This window comes from Passer montanus, unplaced genomic scaffold (assembly GCF_014805655.1).
Source record: "Passer montanus isolate IOZ18808 unplaced genomic scaffold, ASM1480565v1 scaffold10, whole genome shotgun sequence".
Lineage (NCBI taxonomy): Eukaryota > Metazoa > Chordata > Aves > Passeriformes > Passeridae > Passer > Passer montanus.
In genome coordinates this window covers 34886370-34898919 of record NW_024356505.1, presented here as the reverse complement: position 1 = coordinate 34898919, position 12550 = coordinate 34886370, and the positions used below count along the sequence as shown (strand labels likewise).

Below are 12550 nucleotides of genomic sequence, written 5' to 3'. Positions count from 1 at the left end.
GCTGCAGAAAAACCCTTCAACAGTTCCTACAGCTATAGCAATAACAGCAGCAACCAAAGGTGTAAGAAGAGGAACATCTTTTTCTTCTATAGCAAATAACACATATTGAATTCCAGAAGTGCACCTGTTTATCAGGCTTACTGAGTACATAACATCCATCAGCAGAGATTCTTTGGAGATTCCTGTCCTGAACCATCTATCCAAGAACTAGATGGCAAATTTGATTCTGTATAATCGAGAAATCTTCATACCAAACACACACAAAAGCAGAACCACCTTAACCTTCTCTGCAAACATCACTCAAAGGTGATGCTGCAGTTAGAGCTACCAAACCCCTTTTCTTCCACAAACACTGGCTCTGCCTTTCCAACACCAGTAAAAACCGAAGTCTTTGTTGTTCTAACCATAGAATTGGACATTATCCCCTTTCTCTAGGTGTAGCAGTGGTACAGCAGTTCAGTGGTGACCCACAATACTCACAACCTGAAAAAACTTAATACAACTTCCCATGACAAAGACCTACCAGATTTCTTTATAATAGTACTCCAAGTAAGTTTAATTTAGAAGATGATGACAGCTATTTAGATTTAGACAGGCTGTTTCTTAAGTAGATGAGAAAATAAATCAAGGGAAAAAAAACCCCAAGAACATAAAAATCACTCCAAACTAGAGCAGAAACTTAAGCAAGTGTGTAGGACCCAAAATGGCACAGCAGACTTGTAATTAATGTTCTAGCATGTCACCACTTTTACTGCAATACATAGAGTATTTCAGTTTCTGTATAATACTTATAAACACTTAGGATTACAAAAAATTGTCTAAATCTGTTTTCAGAATAAAGTTTTTGAAAATGCTAAGATTTGTTGCTATTTTGGTCACCTGCTGATTGTTGACAGACTGCACATAGATACAGCTCCTGGTACCAGGCCAAATTTACATTTTATCTGGGGAAAATAAATTCAGCATGGCTTTTTATCTGTATATTGAAGAAAACAGGAGCCAAAGTTTCACTATTCCAAAAACATGTTGAACATGATATGTTGGCATGTTATGAAAGTGGCACTAAGCAACAAGAACCACTACTAAAATGGAAAAATTAGATTAGCTTTTTTGGCTCATCTGAGAAAGAGCAAAGTAAACTTGTTATTATTAGATTACTAAATTCCATTACCATTTTTTAAATAAAAGGCAACATGATACCTGGCCTTTGAAAACTTAAGACTCCTACCTTGAAGTTTCCTACTTTTGCTCCTCTGTGTAGTGATACTTAAACTGTCACTTTCCTTATATACATGTTTGTGACTAAATTACATTCATTCCAGTATGAAATACATCCAGGCATAAAAATGCTGCAAATAAAGGGAAAATGTCTTTCTCTAAAGAGACTTTTTCATGTCTTAAAGTGTCTCTACTTAAAGACAACTTTGATCTCCAGTTCTTTCTCATTGTAAGTTCTGCTGCCTAGCTCTAAATTATTTGGAAAAGCACCCACCTCTGCTCCCTCCTACCCCACATAATCCATGACACCTTTCAAACATGCAGCACAGCTATAACTACATGTTAGCAAGTCTATGAGTACAGATCTTGTTTTTTTAAGACAGTAAATGTGGTATTTTTCAATGCATACTTATTTGTAGTTAATTCTGTGTTGACATTTTAAGTAACATAACTTGTATTCATGTTGAATTAATTCATTTTACATGCACAGTACAGAATATTCCTGATATATAACCACCTGCTCATGGAAGAAGTAAATCTAATTTAGGAAACTAATAATTAACATCACAAACTCTATCTAGTATGGTGGCACAACTGTATCATTTTCAAACTGCAACTGAGAATATTGCCAGCAGAAAAACATTCTCCTGAAATAATCACTTTCTGAAAAATAAATAACTCAATGCAGTACTACTGAGTACTTAATATGAACCACTAAAGCAACAGACAATACCAAGGTGTGTGGGGAAAGGGAATCACACCTAGCACACAAAGATAAAGCTCTTCTCCAATCAAGGGCCCAGGAAGATACCACATGTCAAATAAATCCAAGATACCACATAATTTTAGTTGAAAAATGGTTTATTACACCTGAGTATCAGTCCCAAAAGAGTACAAAGTTTCCTATATATTCCTAACACAGCACTGTCCTACTCAAGCAATTTAAAATATATTTCCATAACAGAAACCAACAGAAAATACTTCAGTTTGGAGTTCACACGGAGATGGATAAAGCTGATCCCTATCAGTGATGTCAGGTTCCATCCAGTAGCTATTACTTCAAATATGACTGAAATTCATAAACCTCCAGGAAAATAACCATAATGCAGAAGGAAGAACAACAGCAGTTTTTCAAGACACATTACGAAAGCAGCATAAGACTCACATAAACCTTAAAGGACTATGACAGCAGGCAATGAAGACCACTTTTGATTTAAGCAGGTTTTCAGTTTTCAGAAGTCTTCTGTTTTCCAGATTACATTTGTTCTGGAAGCTACTTTTATTTGAAAGAAGGATGCTTCCAGAACATAGCAAATACATCAACAGAAAGAAAATAACCAAGACCTACAATATTTAAGAACATGGATAAAGAAGGAAGAAAATATTTAAAAAAAAACCTACAACAACAACAAAAAAATCTACATCCATCTGCCAGTGGGTGTCTGAGAGGGTCACACTTTTGGGACACCCTGTATATTGATCAGTTGCTTTCTCACAATGCCATAGGATATGTGCAGGTGCTTGCAGCCAGCACTCAACTCTTTTTTTGGCCTCTGACTTCAAACAGGAGGCCCCTTTCTAAATATTTAGTTATTTGGACAACTCCATGCAGAAATTAATTGCTGTTTTATCAAAGGTAGCAAATTGCAACTTAAAATAAAACTTACGCACAGCACTAAGCTTGAATAGCTACAGCTTAGTTACCAGCAGATTGTTACTATATACAAGCCTCTTCTACAAATCCAGCTTCAATTAATTCATTTTGAATGCAGTGTCAGAACATTGCCATTATATGGCTGTGTGATTACAGGGAAAACCAAACACCACACACAGGTAATTTAAGAGCTATTAACTACATGATTTGAAATTCACATCTCTGCTTCAAGAGGTAAAAACATGATAAAAATTAGTGCAGTGTACAGGAGAGATTAAATGATCTTCCACCAGAACTCTGGCAAAAGATATGATAGAAGAGGAGTAAAAGCCTCCAGTCTCACACCTACCCACTCTATTCTCTTCTATAACTTCCTTAGTAGAGCTAGAACAGGTCACATCAGGTATTGCAATCTGATCACATGAAAACAGCTACTTGGACTCTTATCATCTCAGCACTGCTGGATGCACTGTCACTGCAAAGAGTCCTCAGGAGAGATGTGGGTGACTACAGGTCAGGAGCAGAGAGTGGTCAATAAAGGATTCGCACGGAAAGAACCAGCAGAAACCCTCGAGATTTCGGGTATGGGCACTAAGAGAGCAGCAAGCTCTGCACAGCACATCACGGGGACAGAGCAGGGCACAGGCCTGGATGCACCCTGGCACTGGCAGCTGCAGCAAAAACATCATTAATCCTCCAAAGGAGAAATTACAAACAAAAGGTAGCCAACTTTGAAGCTGGACTTAAGTTAAAACAAAAAAAGTAAGTAATGTTAGTTCTGAATACCTAGTAGAAAGCCTAAAACTTCCAAAGAAAGATTTGGAGAAAGCCTTTAAAAATCCCACCATATCAATGCACAAATAAAGCCACCACGGCCCCTGTACCTTAGTCCCCATGTCACAGCCCTGAAACCACTCAGAAACACCACGTCACTTGTGGTTCATCCCCCGTTTGGCAACACTCTACAGAGACCGAACAGCATTAAGCGCCCGATTCTATTTCCCTCTCATCTCAACTTTGTAAGGAACGGCCCAAGCCGCGACATCCGCGCTCTGCAGAGACCGCGCTAGAACCAAGCCGTGCGTGTCACCGGCACCCGAGGGGAAGGAAACCCAAACCCTGCAGCAAAGTTTATTTCTGCGAGGGGAGCCCCGGCCACGGCCGGCTCCGGCTGTCACCGCCGTCAGCGCAGCGGAGCGGGCGGCGGGGACACGGACAGGCCACCCCGGCGGAAGGAGAACGGCAGCGAAGGGACACGCCGCCCGCCCGCTCCCGCCGCTGCACCGTCTCGCAAGGGGCTGGCGGAGCGGGACAAGCAGCCATGGGGCGCGGGAGATGCAATGCCCTCACCCCTCCCGCCAGGCCGGCTCCGGGGCTCCGGCCTGCGGCGCAGCCCCGGGGCGGGGGCAGCGCGGCGGGGCTGGGTGTCACGCAGGTCCCGGGGAGGTAACAGGCCCCGGCCCGCCGGGCGCGGGTGCTCGCGGCAGCGCCGAAGGGTGTTGGCCACTCACCCACGCAGGCAGATCCGCGGAGGAGACGCTGAGCCGCACCGCCTCCTCCTCGTCCTCCAGGAAGGCGAGAGCCCGGCCCAGGCGGGAGCTTTTGCCGCCGCGGTGCCTGCGGATCCAGAAGAGCCCGCACAGGGCGATAAGCACCCAGCTGAAACTCAGCCCCAGGTAGCCCAGCACATACACGGGGAAGATCAGCACGAAGCTCCTCGCAAACTGCGACACCAATCCCGTCACGTCCACGCTCAGCAGCGGTGGAGGCGACTCCGGCACAGGGTCCGCAGCAGCCGCGTTCTCCGCAGCGGGATCCGCGGCGGACCCCGCGTCGGGGGGCTGCTTAGCGGCTGCCCCGCTCATGCTCCCGCAGCGCCGGCTCCTACTGCTGCTGCCGCTCCTCCCGCTGCTCCTCCTCCTGGGGCGCTGGCTGCGAGCGGGCAGGGGGCAGGGCGGCGGCGGCGCCTCCTCGCATCCCGCGCCCGGCCCCGCTCACCGCGCTCCGGCACCACCCGCCGCCGCTTCCGGGCCCGGCTGGCCCAGCTCCGACCGCCGCTGCCGCCGCGAGGAGGCGGCTCGGCCCCGACCGCCGCTATTGGCGCCCGGCCGCCGCACGAACGCCTCTGCTGGCCGCCTCCCCCGCCCCGGGCAGCCTCTTCCCCTCCCCTCCGCCGCTCGCTCATCCCTCCCTCGCAGGCCTGCCCGGGAAGCGCGGGTTCGCGTTGCCGCCGGACCCGCGTCCGCTCGGGGCCCCTGCCCGGCTGCGCTCGGGGCCACGGCCATCGCTGCGCGGCCGCCGGGAATGCGGGGAGAGGAGCGCGGCTCTGGGGCCACCGCCGGGACAGGGGCTCTCGGGGGGTGACAGGAGCAGAGCGAGCGTGCCAAGGCGGGTGTGCGCTCCCGCAGGGGCGAACCACTCTGTCTCCCGTTCTCTTCAGTCACTTACGCGGCAGGATGGTTTCTACCTGTTACGCCCTTCGATAACAACCTTAGTGTCTCGCTTTGCTCGCTGTTGATGGGTGTTATTAAAGGAGAGACTGATCAATGCCTCGGAGGAGCCAGGCGCTGGTCACTCCGCGCCTGAGTTACAACAGGTGTTTCCTGAAGTTTTGCTCACACATTTCACATAAAGCTGCCTCCTGTGTCGTCCTGTTAACACACACGAGTACCGAGAGTGGCACATTCACTGTCTTGGGATTTGTTAAACTGAAAAAGCTGATTTCATAACAGGCTTGTGACCTGCATCCCTTTAACACTTGGTTCTCATACCATTTCTCCTATCATTTCTTTACCTTTTCAAATAACTTTGATGTAACTAGGAGTTTCGTAAGAGGCAGCTGTTGCTTGTCCTTAGCTGTGCTGGTACACACAGATAAAACACAGCATTTACCAGGAGTTTGGGTTTTTTTATTTGCTTTGGGGGTTTTGGGTTGGTGGTTTTTTTGTTTGCTTTTTTTTTTACTTTAAATAGCTAACCTTTCACTTAGTGGGAATAAGGTTCCTTTCTTGTCTTTTCAGATGCCAATTTTCACAAGATGTGTAGGACTTTGAGACTTGATATTTGCAGGCAATGAAGAGGGGGGAATTACTTTAGCCAATAGGCTGAAAAGTTGTGAAAACACACACAAGTGGACAAATAGAAAAGTTGTAAAAACTTCATTTTCTTAGGAAGTGAAATTATCCTCATCTCAATTAGGGAAAGGGAAAGTCAACAAGGCAATGGCATCAAAGGAAAAGTTGTTTGCTTAGTGTGGCAGAGCAGAATCGGAAAAAGAATCCATGTTCTGACAACTGAATGACATGTTCTCTTTTCTCATCTTTCCAAAATCCCTCCATGCCTGCCATCAGAGTCAAGGGATCACTCTAAACTAAAATAATTTCTGGCCATAGACTCCTGCTTTTCTTTACTTCCTCTTACCACTGGAGTATTTACTCCATCTGTGATTACTCAGGATGAATACTCAGAACAACCGAATGATACAAAAAGATGTAACAAAATCAGTGATTTACAACTAGGTGGTAATCCAAGCTTTGAAATTATAATTTACTTTGGGTCTTCTAATTCAAAACACCTACAGGCTGTAACTGTGAAGGAACTGAATGAAGAGCACCATAAGACCCTAGGAAATATTGTGTCCTTAAAATGAGGGTATCAAGTATGATGCTGTGAACCCTTTGGACACCAGTGAAATTAACTGCAGTAAATCTGAGGGATTTTTTGCATTTATTGAATTCCTCTTCTAATTACTTACTCTGCTTATAATGTGACTTTAATGTCACTCACTCCCGAGTTTCAGTAACACCTGGTACAAATGGCCACATTGTATGTTGGCTCCCTCCATTACAACCAACACTATTAATACTCTCATTTTCTCAAGTCTCTTTTGTTCTCAGCCTTGGAGTCCATTGTCCATTTTATTTTCCTATCCGGTCTCAGTGTTTGAGTCAGAATACAACTGTACCACAAATTAAAATGAAAATTCAAAATGAGGGGGAAAAAAGTGATTGAATTAACATGATATTTGGCAAGTAACATTTTACCAGAAGCTACATATTATTCTGCTCTCATGTATGTCCAGCATGTATTTTGAAAATGAGCTGGATATAGAATTTAGAGAAGTTCCCCATACAGTCAAATTTAATACAATGGAGAAACACAACAGGAAATAAAAATTAATCTTGTAGTAGCATTTAGGATGACAAACCTAATATAATTGTAGATCAGGCAGCCTAGCACTGATCCTGCACAGAGTAATTCATTAATCAATGTGGAAGTTTGATTAATCAGAACTAATAAAGTGGGTGATTATGTGCCAGTTGAAGAGGAAAACAGAAGTAAGATCTTGTAGCATGAATTTGATAACGTTTATCTGTACCATCAAGAGGAAGTTCTGATAAAGAGTTTACCACTGACTTCTAAGAACTTTTGTAGATAACTAACTTGGGCCCACACAATATTTTGATGAAGAAACTGAGTGATATTAAATTAGCATAACCAGTGTTGTATAGAGACAAAAGAGTCTTGTTAAAATCAAGATATAAAGTTTACTGCTAGGGGATAAATTAGGATTAGTTACTTCATTATACAATTTATAATAAAATGTTATAGATAAACACTAGTTATTGTTTATTGTAATCTTTTGGTGTGGATAAAGAGTTTAATAATTTGCTCAAGAATCTTGGAAATGTTAATTCACGTATTTCCTGATCCTATATTTTAATGTTTAAAAATGTGAAAATTAAAAAAAAAGTAATATTAAAAATGTGTAGATTAAAAAGGTAGTATTTTGTGCATCAGGAACTCCTGAAGATAATAATTTATGGCCCAGAGCTTGCTCTGGCTTTTTCTTAAGTATCCTCTAATCAATTGTATCAGCTACCCAGCTGATTATATTTATTTCATTTAGATAACATTTATTCTTTCCACATCTTGCCTTTTTTAGTCCTGTTGCATTATTAGAATTTTAATTAATACTTTTGGTTAGCAACATCCTTTATAGCCATTCTTAGCCATATGTGTTTGCTTCTCCTTTTCGCTCTCTCAAATGCTACAGCTTTCCCTGCAAAGTAGTGTCACTCTATGTTTGACTTTACATTGTATCACTGTCACATTGCCAGGATGATTTACTTGTTTTCCAGTAAATACCAGCACTACTCTCCCAAATAACTTCCTGAAAGATCTGGTTTGTATATCATTTTTGACCATGAAAAAAATTGGGAAAATTCAGTTTATGTGGTAAAAAAGAAAACCTAATTTTCCCAACTTCTTTGGAGTTCACACAAGAAAACATGTTTTGGAAGCAATTTTAATTGTTACTTCATGACCATTTTCAGTAAGTTTATTTCCCTGAAGGACATTATGTGCTATTACACCTAATTTTACCCAATAATGTTATTTCAGTCTAATGGTTCTCTCTAGACTTTTTTGCTATTGAACAGAAATCTTTATTGAATAGAAATCGAAGATTTTTTGCTGAGGAACATAATCCTTAAAAAGATTGAATTATTAATGAACATATAATTTACATGAAATTTTACCCTAGTACAGTCTCATGATGAAATACTCTCTACTTCTATGTTTGATTTTATGCACCTGTCTCAACCTGCTCCAGGTTATCTAGCATAGACCACAAATATTTTTTTCCTGCTTATATTTATCTAATATATAGCACAAAGAAGAACCAAAAGACTCTAAAATACCTGAGCTTCTGTTGTTTGGAGAAAAACTATGTATGTCTGATCCCTGCTATCACCCAGGCTGGCTTCAGTTTCACTGAATGCATAAATTGTACTCTCATGACAAGATCCTCAAATATTTATTGTTCCTGAAGACAGGAATACTTTCCACTAAGATGTGTTTCTTAACAAGTTTTCACAATAATTATAGTCTCCCTTTTTTCCCTCATTGTATTCTTACAAGTTCAAAACTAAACAAACAAACTTTACTGCAGTAATCCACATTTTTGCTGTTTCTATTTATGAACCTTGAGGACTAACAAAAGCATTTTGACACTTTGCAGATCATTTATGCATGTCTGTTGATAGAAATATTTAAATTTTCTTCTAATCTTCAAAAGGCTTCAGCAAAAAGTGGTTAAAAAGGGTGTGGGGGGGGACCCTACAAAGCCTAGATGCTAACAAGTTCCTTTCTTCATAAAAATTAAAAAAAAAAATTAAAAAAATTTTAAAGGTGGCTTTTTTTTCCTAATAATAGAAGGGGGGGGGACCCTACAAAGCCTAGATGCTAACAAGTTCCTTTCTTCATAAAAATTAAAAAAAAAATTAAAAGAAAAAATTAAAGGTGGCTTTTTTTTCCTAATAATAGAAGTGTCTTGGTTTTTAAGCCTGGTGGAAAGTTGCCATTTGTCCCTCTGAGGGGTAATATTCCCAGTAACTTTTTGGTATAATACTGTGATGTGTCATTCCACAGAGGTGAAGAAAGATGCAATAATGCTTCACAGGCTTAGAGGAACATTGGAAGATAACAACAAAAAAACAAAGAATGTTTATTACTACAGAATATAAAGAGCTGTGCTATTTTATCTTCCTGTTTTTCAGATAACAGTGCAAGTGGAGAAGGAGATATATGTACCAAGCCAGACAAGAGAAAAACCTGTAGATGCTAAAATTGTAATAAAATTCTCAGGGCTACAGAACCCCTTGTTTACAACACTTTTTTTGGAAAGAAAATCTAGGGCATCCTTTTGTGCTGGCTTTACACAATAGATATGTGTCATTTTATTGCCTGCATTCACTTGAGTCTAACACACATTTTATAAAAGCAGTCAGACCACTGGTGTATTCATTTTCTCCACTACATTGGTGACACACTGTAGTTTATTTTATTACATGGTGGATACGTTTATGCACGAACAAATTTTAGTCTTGTTATTCCAAGGGTGCTATTCTACCTTGTATTCTCATACATCAGGTAAACTTCAGTTTGATCCCTAGATTTAAGGTATGAAAAGTTCTTTCCAAACCCTCTAGTGGCTCTTTCCCACATCTGTATTTTTTTCTCATCTTAGAGATGCCTGACTAGTATACTATCATAGGGCTAAGAAGAAATGCTATTAGCAGCCAAAACTGGATTTTTTTTTTTGCAGTAAATACATATGCATTTTCTAAAGAGTAGACAAGAGAAACAGAACTTGAAAAAAAAGCTGCTTTTTCTTTTCAGTTTTTGGCATCATTGTCACATTTGCTTATTTACTTACATGCATTTGCTATATTGTTGTTAAACATAAAATCCAGTTGAAAGTTCCAGTTCTCCTTCAGTCTCTACATAGGACAGCATTTCTGTAGAGATCCCTTCCTAAGCAGATGCCTAGTTCCATGTGTTTATACACTATGGCTAAAGAGCTCTTTGAGTTAATCCAAGATGGCTTTTATGCTCATTATTATTTGTTCAGTGAAGAAAATATAAAGTCATAGAATTATAGGAAAGCTCAGGTTGGAAGAGACCTTTAAGATCATCCAGTTCCAACTCTCTTGCCATGGGCAGGGACATCTTCCCCTAGTCCAGGTGGCTCAGAGCTCCATCCAGCCTGGCCTTGATCACTGCCAGGGATGGGGCATCCACAGCTTCTCTGGGCAGCCAGTGCCAGTGCCTCACCACCCTCACTGTAAAGAATTTTTTCCCAATATCTAATCTAAACCTACTTTCTTTTAGTTTGCATGTCCTGTCCTGTCCTGTCCCCACAGGACCTTGTAAAAATTCCTTCTCCGTCTTTCTTGCAGGCTCCCCTCAGGCATTGGAAGGCCACAATAAGGTCACCCCAAAGATTTCTCCAGGATGAACAATTCCAATTCTCCCAGCCTTCCCTTGTAGGAGAGGTGCTCCATCCCTCTGATCATCTTGGTGGCCTCCTTTGGACTCACTACAAGAGGTCCATGTCTTTCTTCTTCTGGGCACCCCAGAGCTGGATGCAATATTCCAGCTGGGGTCTCACCAGAGCAGAGTAGAGGGACAGAATCCCCTCCCTGCCCTGCTGCCCAGGGGCTTTGGATGCAGCCCAGGTACATTTGGATTTTTGGGCTGTGAGCTGACCTGTTTCTGAGTCATGTCCAGCCTCTCACTCACCAGCACCCCCAAATCCTCCTGGGCAGGGCTGCTCTCAATCTGCTCATCCCACAGCCTGGATGAAAACGGGGGTTTCCCCAAACCAGGTGCTTATAGATTATTATTGTTCTGCTAAAACCAGATAAGTAATCCATTAGAAGGCTTGTAAATATTTTAGTATCCATAGATGCTTATATTTAGTGGATACAATTTAGCCCTTAAAAGTCATACTTACATTTAATGGTGTGTTCAGGGTTTGGTTTTGTTTTATGGTTTGTTTGTTTTGTTTTTTTCCAAGAAAATATCAAGATGGAATTTTTGAGCTCATAATTACATACTTAATTTACTTTTCTGCTACATGATAAAGGAAAATATTTCACAGTTTGGACAAGTGGAAACTTTTACAACACTTTTAATTTATTCTGGAAACATGAATACGAGGCAAGGTATCACGGGTTTGTACCTACTTGTCAACTGACTGTTTAAGGCCAAGTATAAGGGGTTAAATTTTATCTCTGAAGTCAGCCACAAATTCCCACAGAACTATGGCAAGAATGTTTCTCAAATGCAAAAATGCATCTTCCTTTGCTTCCTCCCCTTCCTACCCCCAGTAGTCAGTTTTCTACAATCATCAATATTAGAAGGAGTTACATATTAACTTTTTTTTTTTTACACTCTGAAAATAGGGAACAAAGTTAAAAGAACTCAGAGGAAATTTCACTTGGTCTTTTAAACTGCACATGTTAATGGGTTGTAAATATTTGCTGTGAAATAGCACACACCTTTCCTGCAGGCAACCATGGAGCACATTCCAGCTGTGTTTGGTGAGCTGCCACTTCTGCTTTGTTGCAGAAATCAGCTCTAGTACTTGTCACTGGGGGAATATTATTAGCATTTTAATTTATTTATACAACTTTTCTTCATACCTACCTCTGCCCAACATCTGGATAAGTGTCAGATTAAGCACAGCGCCCTTTTACAATTTTTTTTGCCCTGCAGTAATTGTGCACAACTTCATTAAAAGTGAGTCAGCCACGCTGAGGGATGGTTTCATGGCACACATGATACACCTCGATTAGGTCAGTGCTGCAGAGAACAGCAGTGCTTCAGGGCTGTGGGGATGTGTCCCCCAGCCCAGCTCACAGGCTCTGAGCAGAAGCTGCAGAAACCCAGCTGGGCACCAACTCAGAGCCACAGAACGGGTCAGGGAAGGGAGCACAGTGGGCCATCTGGTCTTTCCATCACAAGTCTTTAACTCACCTCTTTTCACAATCAAAGAGGTGATTGATGTAGTAGAGTTATTGAAATTAGAATATGACCAGTGGGTCACCTGGTCCAACCTCCCTGCTCAGCCAGGGTCACCCCAGAGCACCCGGCACAGAACTGTGTTCAGATGGTTCTGGAATATCTCCAGTGAGGGAGACTGCACAGCTCCTCTGGGGATCTGTTCCAGTGCACGGTCACCTGCACAGTACAAAAGTTCTTCCTCATGTTCAGTGGAGCTTCCTGTACATCAGTTTCTGCCCTTGGCCTCATCTCCTGCTGCATCACCGAGCAGAGCCTGGTCCATCCTTTTGGCACCCTCCTATAGATATCTACACACATTAACGAGGT

The 12550-nt window shown here is 42.0% G+C and overlaps 1 protein-coding gene across 4 annotated transcripts in view; it reads right to left on the bottom strand.

The window, feature by feature from the left end:
* Window positions 1–4876, bottom strand: part of ESYT2 (extended synaptotagmin 2) — an 81134-nt gene extending 76258 nt beyond the window's left edge. For all 4 annotated transcript variants that reach the window (XM_039707133.1, XM_039707144.1, XM_039707154.1 and 1 more), the window contains exon 1: window positions 4384–4876. In XM_039707133.1, coding sequence (XP_039563067.1) covers window positions 4384–4737 — 354 coding nt within the window. In that variant the 5' untranslated portion in view covers window positions 4738–4876. The remainder of the gene's footprint in view (window positions 1–4383) is intronic.
* Window positions 4877–12550: the final 7674 nt, after the last annotated feature.